The sequence below is a fragment of the Humulus lupulus genome, chromosome 4 (assembly GCF_963169125.1).
Source record: "Humulus lupulus chromosome 4, drHumLupu1.1, whole genome shotgun sequence".
Lineage (NCBI taxonomy): Eukaryota > Viridiplantae > Streptophyta > Magnoliopsida > Rosales > Cannabaceae > Humulus > Humulus lupulus.
In genome coordinates, this window is record NC_084796.1 from 21,757,741 (window position 1) to 21,777,386 (window position 19,646).

A 19,646-nucleotide genomic window follows, 5' to 3' on the forward strand; every position below is an offset into this window, starting at 1 on the left:
GATCGCCTCAGGTCGCACTCTGCAAATCTACCCACATAATAATGTGGTTCTCATAGATATAACGTTTACATTCATATAATCATACAAGCATGCTTGTCATGTAATCATGCATTAAATCAATAAATTCACACAAAAACCAATTATGCTCTCCTGGCACACTAATCAGGGCCCTTAAGCCATATTAGTGATTTTGGGTCGTTACAGTTCTGCGAGGTGCTTCTTGAGCACTTGAAAGGCCAAATTTCACTCCTCCATCCATTCGAATTTCTTGCCTCCCCTCAAAAGGTTGAAAAATGGAAGACAACGGTCTGTAGATTTTGAGATAAACCTACTTAATGCCGCCATCCTGCCAGTCAAACTTTGAACATCCTTATGTTTCCGAGGTGAAGGCATGTCGATCAGAGCCTGGATTTTGTCTGGATTAGCTTCTATTCCTCGAGCATTTACAATGAAACCCAGGAATTTTCCTGAAGATACTCCGAAAGAGCACTTCTGAAGGTTAAGTTTCATGTTATATCTCCGTAACACGGCAAAGCATTCTTCGAGGTCATCTACATGGTTATTGTTAAGTTGAGATTTAACTAACATATCGTCAACATAAACTTCCATGTTATTCCCTATTTGTTCGGAGAACATGATGAGTCTGTTTTTAGCTTAGTTTTAACATGTGTTTAGGATAAGTTTGAGTCATTTTTGGTGGAGTGTGTTGCGGTATTACGCTTGTTTGGGTATGTTTTCAGGAAATAGGAGAGGAAATCGTGAAGTTTGGCAAATGACTGAAAAATCAGTTGAAATTGAGCAATTTGTGCTAAAAGTTGATAAGAAGGGAGCTGAAGACTTATTCGCGGAGAGAATTGGTGGAATTGCAGTTTGGAATTGAGATTTTGGAAGAATTTTAGGGGCCGCGGCGCTTGATTGGAGAGCTGCGGCGCAAGGGAGAAACAGAAAGGGGCTTATTTCTGGAATTTTTAAGGGCCGCGGCGCTTGCTGAAGTCAGAGAGGACGTGCTGAAGAGTGGATGCGCGCCGCGGCGCCCGAATGCAAGGGCCGCGGCGTGTGTGGCTGAACGTGATTTTTAGAAATTTCGACTTTGTTATGTTTTTTTTAGGGTTTTTGTTTAAAAAGACGTTTTTAGAGTTAATTTTAAGATTATGCAGAATTAGAGAGAAACAAGTCATTGGAGGCAGAAGAAAAACATTGAGACCTAAAGTTTGAATTCTTATTCTCTTCTGTAATCTCTCTACTCATGTTTATGTTTATATTTAATTTGATTGATGTTAGTATGTCTGCTTTGAACTAATCTTTTTATTAGGGTTTTAGTGGATTCTTCTTGAAACTATGATTTCTTAATGAAATTTTTCTGAATTTCTTTCTTCTGCTGTGGATTATTTATCGTACACTTAATGCTTGTGAATGTTTGATCAACATTTACATGTCCATATGATTTTAACCTAATCTCTGAAAAGAAAAGGATAATTATGCTATAGATAAATAATCACAATTTCATATTAGACGAAAGTACTTTTATGAGTTGTGTAGTTTAGGGATTATGTGCTTAAAGCCTGCAATATATTGATTACCACAGAGATGTAGGGCATAGTATATTGTAGAGAATTATAGATCCTAATAAGACTATAATATATAATTATAATCTGCTACTACAATAGAATTAAGATATCTTGAGAATTGAGTAGAAATCATAAGTGGAAAGTTGATGAAACTAAAGCCCTAACTTTTGCATCTATTAAATTAAATCAACTCTTATTACTGCATTTATTTAAGTGTTAGTAGTTTCCTAATTTTTAGTAGTAAGTATTTTAATTGTAATATGAAATTATTAAGCAAATCAATTAGAATTAGAGATTAATTGTTGGTGATTAATATCAGTCTTCGTGGGATCGACACTTAACTTATCATATATTACTTGATTAGACCACGTATACTTGCGTGTTATATTTTTGCGATCAGAACATCATGTTCACGAGCCGCTGGTAAGTGGCTCCAGCATTCTTGAGCCCGAATGGCATGACGTTATAACAATACAACCCTTTGTCAGTTATGAAGCTCGTATGCTCTTGGTCGGGGGCATGTATGGCAATCTGGTTATATCCAGAATAGGCATCCATGAATGACATGAGTCCATGCCCTGCCGTGGCATCCACAAGATGATCGATCCGCAGTAAAGGGAAGCAGTCCTTAGGACAGGCCTTATTGAGGTCCGAGTAGTCAATGCAGGTTCACCACATCCCGTTAGACTTCGGGACCAGCACCGGGTTGGCTACCCAATCGAGGTAAAAAGCATCCCTGATGAATCAGTTTGCTTTTAACCTGTCGAATTCGTCTTTAAGGGCCTTCTTCCTATCGTCATCCAGTAGTCTTCGTTTTTGCTGCTTCGGCGGGAAGCTTTTCTCAATATTTAACGCGTGGCTCACTAAATTTGGAATTATCCCTATCATGTCCGAATGTGACCATGCGAAGACATCCTGATTCTTCTTCAAAAAGCAAATTAATTACTATTTGGTTTCTTCGTGGAGGTTTTTTCCGACCTTTACCGTTTTCGGGGGATCTGATTCTTCGAGCCTGATTTCTTTTAGCTATTCTAATGGTTCGAGATCAGCTCTTTCCTCCACTCTGGGATCGATCTCTTAATCTATCTCCAAGACTGTCATGTCCTTAGTTTGAATAACGACGAGCGTTTGTGCGCTCGCCTGCTTCTTTCCTCTTATGGAAATGCTATAGCATTCCCTTCCGGCTAACCGATCTCCCTTCAGCATCCCGATGCCACTAGAAGTCGGGAACTTGATGGCCAAATTCCTTACAGACGAGACACCCCCAGCCCTACTAGGGCGGGTCTCCCGAGCAGCACGTTGTAGGCTGATGGCATGTCCACTACTACAAACTCCATCATCTTGGTTGCTGAGACTGGGTAGTCTCCCAAAGTCACAAGGAGTTCAATGGATCCCATACAGGCAATCCCTTCTCCTGAAAAACTGTACAGCATCGTTGCACAAACTTTTAGGTCACGAAGCGTGAGTCCTATCTTTTCTAAGGTGGCCTTATAGAGAATGTTCACTGAGCTCCCATTATCAATGAGAACTTGGTGAACCCTCTTGTTCACGAGTTGGAGAGTGATGACCAGTGGGTCGTTGTGAGGAAACTGAACATGGGACGCATCGTCCTTACTAAAGGTTATAGGCTGAGATTCAACCTTTTGGTACTTTGGAGCTCTGGGTTCGGGTTCATAAGGGGACCCGTCCCCAGTTTTCAGCTCATTCATGTATCGCTTCTGGTCGTTCTTGCCCGATCCTGCGAGGTGAGGCCCGCCCGAGATGGTTACCACATCTTCTCCATCAATCGGAGGGGGTCTCTCTTCTTCCCTAGCTCGGGAATTATTGTTTTGAGCAGGCGGCAGCGCAGCTGTCCTCTGGCTAGTAGAAGCCTTATTATTGTTCTGGTTCCTGACATACTGCCTGAAGTATCCTCTCGAGATTAGTCCTTTGATCTCGTCCTTCAGTTGCCTACATTCATCAGTAGTGTGCCCAGTATCTCTGTGAAATCGACAGTATTTACTGGAGTCTCTCTTGGACTTTTGATTTCTCATGAGGTCTGGACGCCTGAAAGGGACATGGTTTTCATTAGCCAGGTAAATATTCTCTCGAGACTCGTTGAGCTCGGTGTACACCTTGTACACGGAGAAGTATATTTTCCCTTTCTTCTTCTTTCTTTTGGAAGGATTTTCGGCAGGGGGTTTCGAGGCTGATGGATCCGTCGAGGTCGAGGCAGAGTTTACGTTTATCATTGTAGTTATTGGCTGAGAGGTCATATTCAGCGTTGACCTCGCCTCTTCTACATTGACAAACCTCTGAGCTCGTCGATTAAACTCGGTTAAGGACCTCATAGGCTTCCTCTACTTATCTTCCCAGAGGGGACTTCCCGGCATTACCCCAGCTTGAACGCCCATTAAATGACCGCTGTCGTCTACATCCCGAGCTCGGGCGACTTCCAGATTGAATATTGTAAGGTAGCTCTTCAACGTTTCATTTGGTTGTTGCTGGACGTCAATCAGGGTCGATGCCTCGGGTCTTACCCCGATCATGGCTCTAAACTGCTTCTTGAAATCTTTCGACAACTGATCCCAAGAAGTGATTGAATGTCTCTTATATTTTTTGAACCAGTTTTTCGCTGGTCCTGTATGCGAGGCTGGAAATAACATGCATCTGAGCTCGTAACCCACATTACTTGCTCTCATTATAGTGTTAAATGTACTCAAACGACTATACAGGTCGAATTTCCCTTCAAAAGGTGGGACATGAGGAATCTGAAACCCTTGAGGAAACGGAGTGTTGGAAATGTGGGAAGTTAATGGTTCGAGATCCTCATCAGAATCTTCGTCCCGATTCCGACCTTGCTCATTCTGTAAGAGCCTAAATGCTCTTTCCAGTTGGTCAATTCTATCCTGAACTAGGTCCACAGTGGGTCTCACCTGAAATTGGTTATCATTGATCACAATTCCAGGCTCGCGCCTTCGCAGGGGATCCTTGCGCCCATTTAGGCGATCTCTCAGATCTGGGTTTGAGGGATTACCACTACCCCGATTCTGATTCAGGTGTTCCCGCAAGTCAGGGTGGTTCCTTTGGCTCCCAATATTTCTACGTCCTTGATCGTACATACTGACTGATCTGGTGTCCCCTGAGTCGTCACTGGCGCGACTCGTCGGATGATTGTTTCGAGATGGATTCCTTTCAGGCTGCCTCGTCTCTGCAGTGCGAGACCGAGACATCTGGCTTCTCGTAGGCTGGGCGCCTCTCCATTCTCTAGTCACTTCTCCATTCCCCTGTTTCCATCCAACCCGCCTTTCCCTATCACCCTGAGCCGGTTGTGCATTCCTCCGAGGCGGTGAGGGATATCTTATTGGCGATGGAGGGAACCGTATGGGTGATGGTGGCTGCCACCCATTTCGGGGTCTGGATGGTCCTGAGTTCGCCTGTGCCGGCTCGGTAACATTCTTCCTATTACCAGGATTCTGAGTTCGAGCCTCTGCAAGGGCTCGGTTATTCCCAGTTTCAGCTGGTAACTCAGCAGATGAGTAAACCGGAGCTCTAGCCCGGGTGTTTCTCGGGGGTCTCGAGGGAGTAGGTTGCTCTGCCGGTGGCGGAGGTTGCTCCGTTCTTCTTGTGGAAGCATTTTTCCGAGGTCGCCCACGAGGCCTGCGGGGAGGAACATGAACGTCCCGCGGAGGTAGGGCTTGATTCTCAGGTGGAGGTTGAGGCTGAGCAGCCTGCGCCTCCGCAGCTAACCTGGCCAGCTCCTCGTTTCGCTTATTGGCCTCAGCCAACTGTTTTCTTAACTGTCGATTTTCGAGTTCGACAATGGGACATATCGCTCGGGATTAAAATACATGTCCTCATCGTCCCTGGGAGCCGGAGGTGCCGGAGGTCCTCGAGAATCGGAGGATTCACTTCTTTCTTTTGGTTCTGGATTCATCATTGGTTGCTTCCCAGAGCGTCGTGGATAGTTTTCTTCAGGAACATTCTGATCATTTGTGGCCATAGCTAATCGGGGATTGTACTGCTTAAGGCTCTCAATGAAAGCACCAAACTGTTGACGCCGTTTTTCGTCAACTTAAAATGTAGAGTAATTAAACAATAAGAACTATGGCGCAAATGTACAATATGGTAGAACAACAAGAATTTTACGTGGTTCAGCAGTTAACTCTGCCTAGTCCACGAGTCTATTTTATTAAGACTTGGAGTTTTCTAGAAATCCTTCAGGGATGAATTCTCCAGAATTTCTCTCAGTATATCAAAAGATCCATCCTTTACAAATGTTCATGAACTCTCTATTTATAGAGAGTTTTCAGAGTTCATTCTCACATATTTCGGGAAGATACTTCTGCTTATTAATTCAAATAATGATATTAAATACTGTAACTCCTATATACAAGGAAACGTTCCCTGAAGACCAGGGGGCGAATAACAGACTTGTTAATATCCCTTTTATGTTGGGATATTACAACAATAAATATCTTTGAATGCATGGAACACGTTACATCAGATGACCCATTAAATCTTTCGAAGTCGGCAATCAGCATCATGTTGGTCTAGGTCTATAGATAAGTTATGAATTAGCCGCCTTACTCCAAGACCAGCTCGAAGTGGGTAGATACCAGTGAGGCTGTTACATTCCGAGCTTGTACTTTTGCTAAGCTCGGTCTACTTGCTCCGAAGACACCCGACAACGGATATACCCCGAGCTAAATTCTTTCGAGCTCATAAATAACTTCGAGGTTAAATGTATTCGAGGTTGCCATCTTGATCCGAGGGTTTGACATCTGGGCCACGAACATGCGTTTTGGATATCTCGAGCTCACACTTGACGAGTCCAGCTTTCGAGGTCACAATCTCAGGTCTCAAAATATGGGTGTAACAATCCTATTTTAATTTATTTTATTTTATTTAAGTTTAAGTGTTTACAAACTACCGTTAAATATAAGAATATTCTGTTAAATTTAAGAATATTTCGTTAAAGTTAACATTAAAAAATAAAAAAACTATTAAAACCAATAATTTTCATTATCTAAACACTTATTATATAGAAGAGATATTTGGTAATAACAATAAGATCCTCAGCCTTTACTTTTAAGCTAACATTGATCCCCAAAATTATATTTTATTAAATAAATTCTAATTTATAAGGGGAAGATAGGATTTTAACAAACGAAAAAAACATAGCACCATTTTTTTCTCTTTAAACCATTCTTAATTAATTAATTATTACCAAATATATTATTTTGGTAATTGACTTAAATATTCTCTTGAAATATTAAGAAATAATAATAAAAAATTTTACATATTTTAAATTTTAGAAACATGAAATTTATTAAGGGTGTTGCTATATATAACATCATTTTGTCTCACTACACACATTCTTATTTAAACTCCTCATAAATTGTTAAAAATTCTTTCCATTTTAAATAGAAATGTGTGTAGTGAGAAAAAAAAAAGATGTTTTATAGTTTAATCACCCTTAATAAATTTAATGCTTCTAAAATTTAAAGTATGAAAAAAAGTTTATTAAAAATAATAAACTAATTAGTATATAAGTGATATTAAATATTTTATAGGTATAATAGAAACTAAATTTTTAATATTTGATACGAATATTTAGGTCAATTTACCAAAATAATATATTTGGCAATAATTAATTATTTAATTTTTAAAAAAGAAAAACAAATGGGTGCTATATATTTTTTGGTTAAAAATCTCACTTATTCTTATAAATTATGTTTTATTTAATAAAATATAACATTAGGGACCTATGTGAGCCAAAATATAAAGGTTGGGGATCTAATTGCTACAAAAAATAGGTTGTGGACCTAAGTGATACATGTAGTAAATCTTGGGACCCCAAGTGTTATTTACCCTTCAAATAACTATCAAATCAAAGATAAATGAAGAGAATAACTTGAACATCTAAGGGATGCATGGAAGTAATGTTCAATAATAGCTCGATCCCAACTTTAACAGATATAATTCGAATCTTTAACAAAAATGTAGTTAGGTTCGACATGATGGCTATGGATCCAAACTCACCATGAGCCTATTTTGGTATTGGCCCCATTTCTGTGGACACCTTCCAGGGAATGTGCAATTTTCCATATGATTGGGCCTAAGTCCTTGGGGTAGGGCTGTGCAAAAAATAAAAAAAGACTGAATAAACCACTCAAACCGACTGCCTGAACACCGAAAAAACCAAAATCGATTGAACCGAAAATTGCTGAAACGACCTTGGCGAAAACCAACATTAAGTCAGTCGGTTTATAAGTTGATCGCAAACCGACCGTACAAATCGAAACCGACCAAATATGCTTAGGTTCCAAATTTGTGGATGTAACATTGTAACCATGTGTTTAGGTTTTCAAATCTTCAAGTTAAAAAATTAAATGAATCATTTTCATATTAAAAAAAAAAAGCTCAAAATGGATTCTAATAATCTACATTTTTTAACTTAAATTTCATAAAAAATTATTTAAAAAAATAAAATATAAATCAAGTTCAAACCACAGTCTAAATCGGTCAGTTTTTTTGGTGTTGTAAGTAGGTCGGTCAGTGTAGCGTCCCAAATTTGCTAATAATGCTCAGGGCCTTGATTAGCGTGCCTAGAGGGAAATAAGTGATTTATTATTTTAAATATGTGAATTTGATGAGTATGTGATTAGAAATGCATGTTTAGGTGAATTAAATATGCATGCGGGCCCCATTTGGTTATTAGGGGCATGTTTGTAATTTTAGCCTGTTGATGGCATAAATGCAATATTTGTATATATTGTGATTGTCACCACGTGTGAGTGGTGATATATTTGTGATGCATGATTCGAGACAGTCCTAGGGAGTGGTTTAGCTAGAAAGTCACAATGGGGTCGAATACCCAACTCGGGGCGAATCAAGGGATATTTCGAGCATTAGACATTTTACTGGGTTATCGGGTTATGAAAATAAATATTTGGAGATATATTTGAAGTTAGAACGTTCGGGAGGGAATATCGGGGAGATTTACCATTTTGCCCCCGAGGACGTTTTTGGTACCCCGAGCCTTGAAGGTAACTTAAGTGAACTAGGATAAGTAAAACAAAACTTAGGAAACACTCAGAACTTGGTAAACCAACCCAAACACCCTTTCCTCTCTCTCTTATTTTCTCTAAACCTTACCAAGGGAAACATTGAAGATTATGCAAGGAATTTGGGCTCTAAACTTGAGGATTAGCTCAGTTTCAACTTGTGAATTCAAGCAGAGGTTAAGGTAGTCTTTGAACTGTTATTTTAGCCTTCGGATTCTGTAATTATTGGTTGAGATTTTAGCTTTCTTAAGTCTTTGAAGTTGAAGATTAAATTTGGGATTTGATGAGGTTTTGAGCTAGCGTTTTGTTAAGTTTTGTTGCTGGGACTATTCTAGAACTTCTGTGGTTATTAAATGGAATTGTTAAATTGATTTTGGGGTAAATTGGCTTGGTTTTAGTTGTGAAAATGGGGGATTTTTTTTCTGGGTTCGAAGGGTCGGGCCGCGGCATTGTTCTTGGTGAGTCGCGGCCCTCTAGAACATTCGGGAGGCCAGGAAGTGGGGCGGGCCGTGGCACCCTATAGGTTGGGCCGCGGTGCGCATAGGGAGAAAAGGGAGGTTGAGCCTCTGATTGAGGCGGGCCACGACATAGGACCTTGGGGCCGCAGCACTTAGTGGGTTTTTGAACCCCGAGAAGTTTTTAGGCTCGGGAATCCAAAAGTTAAGGCTCGGGATGGATTTTATCACCTGGATTGATATTCAAGGCCCCAGAGATTAGAATTATAACCCAAAGTTATTTAATGGATGGATGGATGTTGTTGATACGTTGTGACTAGGTTTTCAGTGAGGCTCAGACTAGAGGACTGTGCTCGAAAAGCTTGGGACACAGGTAAGAAAACTGTTGTACCTGTAGAGCAGGGCGTGGCCCTATAGTTTGTATTGCAGGGCACGACCCTATGTGATTATGTAGCAGGTCGTAGCCCTATTAATTATGTTTGTATTTGCTTAAGTATTTGTTAAGTTTATGCTATATGTTGCATATCTGTAAATGTATGGCCAGGGCCGGGAACGGTGAAGGCCGAGAACAGCTAGGGTCGGGAACAGCGAAGGCCGAGTACGGAAAGGGGCCGGGAGTAGCGTTAAGCACGCAGAGTGCAAGTTGCCAGGGTGAGACCCCTATTGGATACCTGGGATATCCACACGGTGTAGACCTCGAACCCAGGGTCTTGTAAAGCGCCTGGGACGACATGACTATTATATGTTTAGCCTGTTGGTGGCTTTGTTATATGCTGATTGATATTTGTGCATATGTTGATTGCTTGTGTGGAGTTTTCTTGCTGGGCTTCGACTCACGGGTGCTCTATGTTGAGGTAAGGGCAAGGGAAATGTCGATCAACCATGAGTACGGAGAGCGTGAAGCGGTGTGTACATGTTCGGCCTGCCTGGCTGCCGTGGCTAGGTATTTTTTAGAGATGATGTGTATTAAACCTAATTTTGTCATCTAGTCGACTTTAATTATATTTTGAGTTGTAAATATTTCTAAACAGTATTTTGGGATCCCAAATGTATAACGCTTTATAAATTCAATGAATGACTACATTTTCAAGTTATTTGATGTTTGTTACTGTTTAGCTACACTTTTTACTTAAAACCTCGATTAGCGAGCTAATTTCACGTTTTAAACTCACTTAGTAACGACTTTAAGGAAGTAGGGCGTTACAGTTAGTTTTTGGATCGCACCAATCCGAACCGAAAACCAAAATCTGGATTTTAGAATAGAAAAAAATCACCCAAATCGACCGATACTCAGCCCTACCTTGGGGGAAGCACACCATGTAACTCGAAGATTTCACACATTGTTCTCGTCTTTGTTGGGAATTGTGCCTTGAAAGCATATGTAGTAGACATTGTTTTATGAAATAAATAAATGAATTGAATTTGTTATGCATATATTTTATGGACTATATTATTATGTGATAATATTAAGTAAATATCAGGAAAATTCCTAAGTTCATATATGTGATCTCAAACACGTATTGGTATGGGAGGATTGTGTTTGAGATAAATGAACTTGAATAATTCGCAGTAAAATAAAGTTATGGAATCTTTAGATTAATTACTGCAAGGACGGCCCACTAGTATTATGAATACATGTGATCTAGATCCGGATCACTAGTGTGGTAGGACACTTTAGTGGAGGTGCTTTATATATTAGAGAATATATAGAACTGGATCAGATATGTTTATTAATACTTAGTTAAATATTGTTTCGAAGTATTAATTAAATATATCAACTGATGATCATATACAAATAGATCTTAAGCCTGAAGTTACTATGAACTCCTGTTTATGTTATATGAGTTCTTTTATTCACTTGTTAGGGTCTGTCAGAATGATCAAGCTAGAAACTTTTGTTTTGGGAACTCATTAATGTAGATGGCTGGGGACATAGTATACAGATATGGAATCTATGCCTTCTCGCTAGAGATTGAATGATGGTTCTCTAAAGGGTTGACTTTTGGGGCTTAAAGGTTATTGAGCTCAAATTCATAATTTAGTTATGAATTAACCTTCACTAGTAAAGTCAATGGTACTTGAGGAAACAAGAGATAATTAAAAGGGTAAAACGGTAATTCTATTCTCGATTAATTATGAACCATTATTAGAGGGTCAAGTTGTATGCAATGATTATATCAATTGACGCTTTATGATTATAAAGTACTCAGTAAATTAAATGTCTATAATAGTGCAGTCTCATATTTATAGTGGAATAATCATGAGATTAATAAATTAATATTATTTAATTAATAATCTCAAATTTATTGGAGCTTGGAATTATAGGTCCATAGGTCCCCATAGCGGCTCTATCAACACTATTCAAGGTAAGAGTTGGTATGAATGGAAAAATAGTTTAAAGACATATTTAAGGAGAAATTTGTTCTTCAGGCCAAATATGCAATTATATGATAATAGTAATTAATTAATTAATGACAAATTAGTTGTAGTTAACAAAATTAATTAATATTTAATTATTGTATAATTTTCAAAATTATATTAAATAATTAAATTAATTTCAAATTTTAATTAAATAATTAATAAATTATAATTTTCGAAATTATAATAAATTAAATATTTATTTTCAAAAATATTGGATTTAATTAATTGGTAAAATTAATTAAATATCTTTATTTGAGTGGGAGATAATAATCTAATAAGTTCAAATTGGATTTGAATTTAAAAGATTAATATTTATTCAAATAATTAATTATATTTGATAATTAATTTAAATTTGAATTAGTTATCAAGTTGTTAGATCTTATCTGACAAAGAAGTTTGAATAAATAATTAAATAAAAATTGAAAAAAACCAACATCCCTAAAAATAGGGATGTTACACGTGCACACACAGTCCTGGCGTGTAGGGCTATTTTCAAGGACAGGATTTTCATTTTTATTTAATTAATTAATGAATAATTCAAAAATTGGTTTTTGGATTTTTTCATTAATAGAATAATTAATTAATTAAAAAGTAAATTGTAAGTTGGTTACAGATTTATTTTTTAAATTTGAATATTTTCTTTTAAGTATGACCAATCAGAAAATATTCAGATATCTGAGATAACTGAGTCTATTCGCTCTGTGAAAAATAGAATGATAGTTTTCTCTCCCTGAAAAATAAAGAACCAATTCTCAGGCCTATTCTCTTGATCTCATGTGTTGAGTACATCAAGTAGAATCACAAATAAAGTATCCTTCATTCTCTAAGTGCCCACACACTTCTTAAGGTGTAGAGAACGCTTTGGAAGATCTTGGTGTGAGTGCTAAGGAGCAACTTGGATAGGAAGATCGTTCTAAATATGAAAAGATAGCAAGGACACTTGATAGGCTTCAAGAGGTATGATTTATATTATTATCTTGCTTATGATTAATGTATGTATATTAATGGATCCGCATATTTAAAGGTAGTTTAAATATGTTACAAATTTTTTGTTGTACACTGGGCCAACCCCACCACCATTCCGCTGCGTATTAGGAAACTCGTTCCTAACAGTCTCGAGACAACCTCCTCGATTCCATGTTTGACTTATAAGTCCCTTATAAAGAATCAATTACTAGTTTTCAAGTAACGACCCGAATATACTGTTAAGGCTAAATGCTTGGATTACTGTGCCTGGAGGGCATAATGGAAATATATGTTGAATTAATTGATTGAATGTGTGACTACGTGGCATATATGATTTATATGATGATATGGATCGAAATGCACATTTATGTGTATTAAATATGTATGTGGGCCCATTCTTGATAGTAAGGGAAAATTTGTGATATTGGCCCGTTGCGGGCATAAATGTGATTATATGTGTGTAAATGATTGAGACCACATTATTATGTGGATATATATTTACAGTATACGGCTCAAGGCGATCCTAGTGAGTGGATTAGCGTAATAGTCACAACGGAGTTTAATACCCGGCCCGGGGTGAGCCTAGGAGTATTTTGAGAAGTTTAACATATACTTGGGACTTATTGAGTAACGAGTAAAGTATTGGGTGATTAAATGGGCATGTCGGGATTAATTGGGAATTTATAGGGGGCACTCGAGGATTAGCAGGAATTGTGGCAAATGACGATTTGGCCTTGAGGCCATTAAAGGATAAGAGGAAACTTAAGGGGTATTTTGAGGTTAGGAATGGACTTAGGCAGCTGGGTGGTTTGAGAAGAAACTAGAAACTAAGGAAGAAAGCAAAGGAAGGAACCTCTCTCAGCTCTCTCTTTCTCTCTCCCTTCTATACGGTTTTCTCTATTCCTCTCTTTCTATTTTGGTACACTTGAAGACCTTGGTGAAACCTTTGGAAAATTGTTGCAGCAGCTGGGAAATTGAAGCTTGAGGGCTAGGGATTGAAGCTGGGAATAGGTAGAGCAAGTCAAGGGGAGTCAAATTTGCAGTTGAGGTAAGAATTCTAGCTTTGATTTTGGTGAGTTTCTGTTGTAACTTAGCTTGGTTGGGTTGTTTAGTTAATGGCTGGATTTTGATTTGGGTTAACCATTTGGCTTGATCTTTTGGGTTGTTTGTGTTGCGGTAAGGTGTTATTGGGAGTTCTAGACTCAATTATGGATTTAGAACATGTTTAGGTTTGATTTTGTGGCTCTGAATTGGGAAGAAAACACAGAAGGAAGTTGGGTTTTTTGGGTTCATGGGGGCGCGTCACGACCCTGTTCATGGGCGCCGCGGCCCGCGTGGCCCCAAGAGCCTAGGGGGGCTCTCTTTATCTTAGGCGCACTGTGACCCTTAGGGCCAGGTCGCGGCCCGCATGCCTGTAGGAGTTGGGAACTGACACCTCTGACCAGGGGGCGCGCTGCGACCCTCAGGGCCAGGTCGCAGCCCACCTAGGCAGCCTTAGCCAAAATAGGCTTTTGGGCTCAGGGATCTAAACCTAAGTGCTTAGGACGATTTCTACTAACCGGTTTAGTAGAAATCGTGCTCCCGAAGGCTCGTATATTATTTCAAAGCTTTTAATTAGTTTAGGATTTTAATGGTTATCCACTATCACATTGTGACTAGCTTATACCGCAAGGGCTCAAAATTAGGGATCGTGCTCGAGGTTACCATACGTTAGCTGCTCGAGGTTTGAGGTAAGAAAACTGCACCCGAGTTGTGATTGGGGCTTAAACCCCCTTATATGAATATGTTATGAATATGAATATACCTGTGGCTGGGAATATATGGATGGGCATGCTTGTATGCGCTGCCATTGATTATGTGCTATGCATTGTGTATTCTGAATATATATGTTTGCAGGCCGGCCTAAGGGTGCGGGGTCGGCTAAGAGACCAAGGGACTCGGCCTAAGGACGCCAGGCCTGGGTATTATACAATAAACAGAAATGTGATTCACACTTAATCAGTTTAATTGATTGATGAGTTTAGTTTACATATTTGACTGGTTGAATAATACTGCTAGTTGCATTATTTACATCCTATTGTTAAATGAGTTTGATGAATTATATTTACTGCTTTTATACTGTTGCCTAGTTGTGCATGCTGGTTTAAGTTTTCTTGCTGAGCCTTGGCTCACAGGTGCTACGTGGTGCAGGTAAGGGAAAGAGATAGCTGGACCAGCCATGAGTTGGAGAGCTTCAGGGGCAGTGTGTACATATGCGGCCTGCTCGATTGCCACGGTCGAGATAGCTTGGGAGGAACTAGGGTCAAACCCTGATTTGCCGCTTAGGACAACTAAATTGTATTCTATTTGTCTTTTACAAGTCTGTAAACTGATTTTGGGGATCCCGTGTATAAACTTAATATTTTAATGAAAAATAATCATTTTGTTGACCAAATCTTTTAATACTTGACATTGACTTAGTATTCAATTACACGTTTATGTTCAAATGACTTAATTAGCAAGTTAAGCACTATTTTAAATACACAGTGTAACGATTTTGGTTATACATGGCGTTACATTTCGAGCTCATACCTCACCTGAAGACTGAGTTTAAAGTTTAAGCTCAACAATAATGGGTCTCATATTTCCCATTTTGCCTTCTTATAGAACCAAAATATATATAGCACTAACAACACTTATTATCAATTGGTTTTGAAATTAAGTCCCATAATCATTAGAAGCGTGCAACTTTCTTCGTTTGAATTATTTGTAGTGGCATTTTTTGATTGTTTGGATAGTTGTGCTTTACATCCACTTGATTTTATAGGCTCAAATACATGAGATAATCACTTTCTTTTTAATATAATTTTTGTGTGGTGGTATGTATTAATACACCACTTTGTTCATAATAAATACAATAAATGGTAATTTATCTAAAATAAAATAAATACATATACACAAAGTTATTAGTTATAATTTCTCAAAATTTGACCGAAACGTCCTATTATTTATAAAAGCAAATATAATTTCACTCAGTTTGCCAATATATAATTTTGTTACCAGCATCACAAAGTTCGAACTATTTCAACGTTTAACATTTTTTGTATGTGTTCAAAGAGAAATTTTCAATATTTTTGTAATTTTTTTTAGAGAATTTTACATAAAGTGACAAAAAAACTATCTTTTAACATTTTTATTGACACACGGGTTTTTAAACTTTTGTACTATTCATTGTTTGTTTATTACACTTTTACAGACTCATCCTTGCAACCTTGGTTTATGCGTCTTCGTCCCTAGCCCAGACATGCGAACCCATGCCATCAGCTGTACCTCGCCAAGAAGATGAGAGAGCCCAGTCGCAGCCCAGCTCAGCACCGTGCGATGCCACCAAACCCAATGCGAGAGAGAGAGGGAGAGCCCACCCCACAGCTGCACAACACCAGTCGCGAACCACCAGGCTCGACCCTCCTTCGAACCCAGCACCCCGACCACGAGAGCTCCATCACCACCCTCTGCAACTTGAACTCAGAGTCGAGAGAACCTAGGCGAGAACCCGACCCCAACTACGTGAATCCATGTGCGTCCTGATCCTCCTTCGAATCTAGCACCCCGACCACGAGAGCTACATCACCACCCTTTGCAACTCGAACTCAGAGTCGAGAGAACCCAGGCGAGAACCCGACCCCAGCTGCGCGAATCCATTTGCGTTTCCAGCTGCACCACGACGAAGTACCCGAGAACGCATGCGACCCCAGTCTTCGACCCAAGCCCAAGAGCACTCATGCGTGTTTCCAATTGCACAGAGCCGAAGCACTGACTGTTTCAACGGCTAGATTTGGATTTTTGGGTCACCCATTGTTTAGGTTTATGTTTATGTATAGTTGTCTAATATCATTTTGTTTTTGTGTTATTTTTTAGTTGTTTAGGTTTCTGTATAGTTGTTTTCGTGTTGTTTTTTAGTTGTTTAAGTTTAAATATAGTTGTTGTGTTGATGTCTAATTGATGTTTAATTATTTTCTGATATATTTTGAATTTTTTTATAAAAAAAACGTGTTAGTATGTAATGGGTTGACTTCTAGTTGTTCAATTGTTGTTTTTTAGTTATTTTTTAATGCAGTGAGTTGATGTCTAGTTGTCGTCCAATTGTTATTTTCTAGTTGCTTTTTCGATATTGTATTGTAGTGTGTTGCTTTTTAAAAATGTAATAGGTTGTACTGTGTTGTGTGGGGTTGTTGTTTTTTTGTTGTTTAGATTTTATGTATAACTTTTTTCATGTTGGTTTTAGTTGTTTAAGTTTATTTATAGTTGTTCTATTGCTGTGTTGATGTCTATTTGTTGTTTAGTTGTTTGCAAATATATTTTGATTTTTTTTATAAATATATGTTAGTATGTAGTATGTTAATGTTTAGATGTTGTCTTATTGTTGTTTCATCAACATCATATTTTTGTAAATATAAAACTTTAGAAAAAATATTTTCTAAAAACTTAAGATAATATTTTTTTTTTAAAATTAAGCATGGTAAAAAAGTTAAAATACATGATTTTTTTTTTTTAAATCTCGTTTTTTTTTATTACATCGTGCCGTGTGTTATATTATGAAAATAATCCTAACACCAATAATAGTGATTAGGATATAATTGATTAGTGAAAATTATATGCCATAATTATCAACTTAGTACGATTCGCAATCATGATTTCCTTTTAGTTGTCTGAAATCTTTATTAAAATAAACGTGAATCGGTATATCACCTATTAAAAAAAATACTTGTCAATTGAATCATTTGTAATCTTAAAATCTAAAATCATTTATTAAAATAAACATTTAAACAATACATAATATGAATCTCAGCCCAGAACTCACTTCAATAATAAGTTGATATTAATTACTTATATTTCTAAACCACCGAACTCGATACTAAAAATTGCTAAACCGCCACATAAAACTACTACATGCGTATATTATTAATTAAATGTATTTTATTTAACTAAATATGATTAGATGAAATTTATAATAAATTTAGTATAGAACATAAATGATTCATATATAATAGTCTAATTATAATGTCATCTTCATCCATAACTTCATTTTAAATCAATTTTATTTTTATTTTTTTACATTTCTTACTTTAAATTATTATTTTATCTTCAATCACTACTTTAAATTTAACTTCAAATTTTACTTTAAAAGTAAATATTTTTCTTTTTATTCTTTTTAATCATTAATAAATAATTTAATTAATTAATATATAAAATTATATCAAATAAAAAAATATTAATAGACTTAACTTAAATTCCTGCATTATGAAAATTAATCATTACATTTTAAAAAAAATTAAAGATTACATCTAATTTAAAAAAAACGAAAAGTATAATAATAATTATACACTAATTATATAAATTAGTATATTCGTCTCACAAATAATCATTTAGTGCATTTCAAAGTGCAAAGTAAGCTTCTTTATCTTTGATATGTTTGTATCAATTAAGAAATTCTTCAAATTTGTTATTCTCATCTACCACCTTCTCAATATTTAGTATTAGCGCTTCCTTCCATTCATTGATTGGTGCATAAATATCATATTTATCTTCGATTATCATATTGTGCATAATAATGCACACAGTTATTATAACACATGTTTGTTCCAAAAACATGATGGTCCAACACAATTACAAAACGCAATTGAGGAACTCAAAATGCACATTCTATATCTTTCGGCATGATTCTTGTTTCATGGAAAAATATTTATTTTTAGTGCCCCGTGGATCATGGATAGTTTGTACAAGAGTAGACCATTTCATGTATATACCATCAGCTAAATAATAATCTGTGTTATATTCTTTTCCTTGAATAACATAATGATCACGAGGAGCAATACTTGAAGAGAGATTGGAAAAGAGATGGGATGCCTCCAACACATTAATGTCATTATTGGAACTTGGTAAACCAAAATTTGCATGCCATATCCAAATGCCATAATCATCTACAACTTCGAAAATAATAGTTAGGTGCCCACTTCGACTAGCATATTGTCTTGCCCAAGTTGTTGGACAATTTTTCCACTTCCAGTGCATGCAGTCTAGACTGCCCAACATTCCTGAAAAACCAAGTTGTTTACCAACATGGAGTAGCTTAGAAACGTCATTTGTGTTAGATGATCTTAGATATTGCTCAGCAAAAACTTCCACAATTACACGACAGATTCTCTTAAAACTTTCAATAGTTGTAGACTCTCCTATTTTTATGTACTCATCAACAACATCTGCTGGGACGCTATATGCTAACATCTGAAACATGGCAATGATTCTTTGAAGACTAGACAACCCAAGTTTGCCCATGCCATCTTTTCTCTTCACAAAATAGTTGTTAGTCACAACATTAGCAATACGAAGAAATAAAGTTCAAGACATTTTAAATCAATAACGAAACTTTGAATCATTATAATGTGGGTTCTCTGAGAAGTAATCATTGAATAGATTACGATCAACACTTTCACGACCCCGGTTGATAGTTCTATGATCATGAATTGAGCCTCAGTGGATTGCCTCGCTGTTTAGTTGATTGAGATAGCGAACCATGCAGATGTTGTTGTTTGCATTCATGGTGATTAGTGTTTCTTTTGCATTAATCGCCTCATTGTCATTAATTAGATTTGCATCATCATCATTTTCACCATCAGAGTATGATGACTCAAATGAGCTTCCAATATTGAAATTCATTTTTGATGATATGTAAATTGAATGAGTTTTAGCTCAAATGAGCATAGCATTTAATAATAATTTGAAGATAATAATTATGATAACTAAGAGTACCATACGCAGGGCGTCTTACCGACAGACAGAACAAAGCTAAGACCCTTCAGCGGCAGGCTGCTAGGTATATCCTGGTCGATGGAATCATGTACCAAATGGGATACTCAATGCCACTCTTTGGATGTATTTCAAAGGAGAAAGCCAAAGAATTGATGAAAGAGGTCCACGAAGGCTTTTGTGGAGAACATGCTGGGGGCCAGAGCTTATCGAAGAAGATCCTAAGGCAAGGATACTTCTAGACAACAATGAATGAAGACTCGATGGAATTTGTGCGGAGGTGCGACAAGTGCCAGAGGTTCTCCAAAATTCCATGAGCAGCCCCTAATGAGCTAAAACAGACGCAAAGTCTGTGGCCGTTCGCAGTCTGGGGTATAGATTTAATTGGATCTCTGCCTCCA

At 37.4% G+C, this 19,646-nt stretch overlaps 1 protein-coding gene across 1 annotated transcript; it reads right to left on the reverse strand.

Annotated features, from left to right (window-relative positions):
• Positions 1–18,141: 18,141 nt before the first annotated feature.
• On the reverse strand, positions 18,142–19,155 carry LOC133831976 (uncharacterized). The gene is made up of 2 exons (XM_062262376.1): positions 19,012–19,155; positions 18,142–18,786 (listed from the first exon to the last, which is right to left on the reverse strand). The coding sequence occupies exons 1-2, from the start codon at positions 19,153–19,155 to the stop codon at positions 18,142–18,144; spliced, it is 789 nt and encodes a 262-aa protein (XP_062118360.1).
• Positions 19,156–19,646: the final 491 nt, after the last annotated feature.

Bases quoted from the DNA above. Each gene is read 5' to 3' on its own strand.
- LOC133831976 (XM_062262376.1), bottom strand. From the start codon at position 19,155: ATGAATTTCAATATTGGAAGCTCATTTGAGTCATCATACTCTGATGGT. The intron at 18,787-19,011 runs GTTCGCTATCTC...TATTTTGTGAAG, and splicing joins CAAACAACAACATCTGCATG to AGAAAAGATGGCATGGGCAA.